General features: G+C 47.9%; 1 pseudogene across 1 annotated transcript; it reads left to right on the top strand.

The window, feature by feature from the left end:
* Positions 1–282: 282 nt before the first annotated feature.
* On the top strand, positions 283–1,656 carry TEOVI_000336800:pseudogene (annotated as a pseudogene). Its single transcript has one exon. A coding segment is annotated over exon 1 (1,374 nt).
* The last annotated feature ends 42 nt before the right edge of the window (positions 1,657–1,698 follow it).

The raw sequence follows: 1,698 nt of genomic DNA on the forward strand, positions 1-1,698 counted from the left end.
TTGACGGATGAAACACAAGCTGAAGCAGAGTTTTATAAACGAGTTTAATTTGGGAATTTGAGTCTTAGAGATTTTTAACGGCAAGCAATAAAAACGCAGCAGGGCACAAACCTTATTTATGTTCGCAATCCAAAAATACTCACTACCCCGGAGATTTTTGCAAATGGCAATGCTATTTTTTTCTTAACGCCATAATGTTCACCAACTCAGGAAATTTGCGTTCCAAAAATTGATTTGCAGCAATAAAGCAAGCAAAAAAGCATACGCATGACCAAACAAGCAACAAGGCTGGAATCAGCTCTAGCACTCTTTGTAGCGGCCTTATCAACGATAACCTGTGCAGCACACGGCGCGCAAACGGGGCTTAAGAAGTCCGTATGGACGCCGATTTGCAAAACGTCGGAGGAACTTGGCGAGATAGCTGGCGAAGCCTTACACGACGCAAACTCTATATTAGCACACGTGAAAACCATGCGCATCGCAGCGAAAAGAACCGGAATATATGCCATCAAAAATCTAGGCACAACAAAGCAGCTCAAAGGAACCCTGCTACAAGAATACTACAGCAGGCGAGCGACAACGGCATTAAACCACTACAAAGATCAGGCCGCACACCTACAATTGGATGCGACGGCCAAAGCAAGCTACCTAAAAGGCAGGATCGACGAGTACCTTAGTCTACTGGAAAAGGCAGATCAAGGAAACAACGCCTGTTTGCTTCAAACCGACGCCGACGGCACAGCAGCAACACGCGGAGCAGGTTTACTGCAAGGCGAAAAATGCAGCCTACTGCCACCGACGACGGCAAGCCACAAGCGAAACTCGAACACAATAGACGCATCCGGCTTCACAGCTCTAAACGACAACAACGGCAAAGAGACGAACGCCCAGCCAACACAATCAACCAAGAAGTGCTTTCTCTTGTCAACAGTGAACGACGCAGGCTTCGGAGCTGACGCGGCGGCATCGGCAAGCGCGGTAGAGATCATGGGCGGGTACGCTAAGATCCCAACAACCGACGCCAAGCTGACGCTAACAACGGCAAAAAGCCTGCACACACCGGACAACGGGCAACACGCGGCGTGGACAGCAGCACACGCCGCAATTCACAGACAGACCGGAGACACACACGAGGCATGCAAAAACGAGACCAACGAGCCGAAACATAGGCAAGCGCTAAAAAATGCCATAACTCGGCTCTACGCAACGACAGCTCCCGCCGACGAGAGCATTGTAGCAAGCAAACTAACCCTCATTCTAGGCGACTCAACATCAGCCAAACTAGCAGAGGCCGAACACGAAGTAAACAGCGAAGTAATCCCCGCAGGCATAGCTGGACGCCCAACAGAAACGACCCTCGGTCAAATAAATGACGAAGACGACCTGGATAGCCTTCTAACCTACTACACAACGACGGCGTCGAGAAAAATAACAGACCTCGAACAAAAATTAAAAGACGCCATCAAAAAAACAGGCCAATCAAGTGCAGCAGACCTTTGCAATAAAATAGAAGATAAAAATAACTGCAACAACCAGCCGTACTGCAGTTATAATGAAAGCACAGCTGATGGAGACAAAAAGTGCAAATTTAATGAGACAAAAGCCACAAAAACTGGTGTCCCTGTAACCCAAACTCAAACTGGAGGAGCAGAAACAACAACAGACAAATGCAAAGGGAAAGAACAAAAAGACTGCAAA

Source organism: Trypanosoma equiperdum (genome assembly GCF_001457755.1).
Source record: "Trypanosoma equiperdum strain OVI genome assembly, contig: ctg_737, whole genome shotgun sequence".
In the NCBI taxonomy this organism is placed as follows: domain Eukaryota; phylum Euglenozoa; class Kinetoplastea; order Trypanosomatida; family Trypanosomatidae; genus Trypanosoma; species Trypanosoma equiperdum.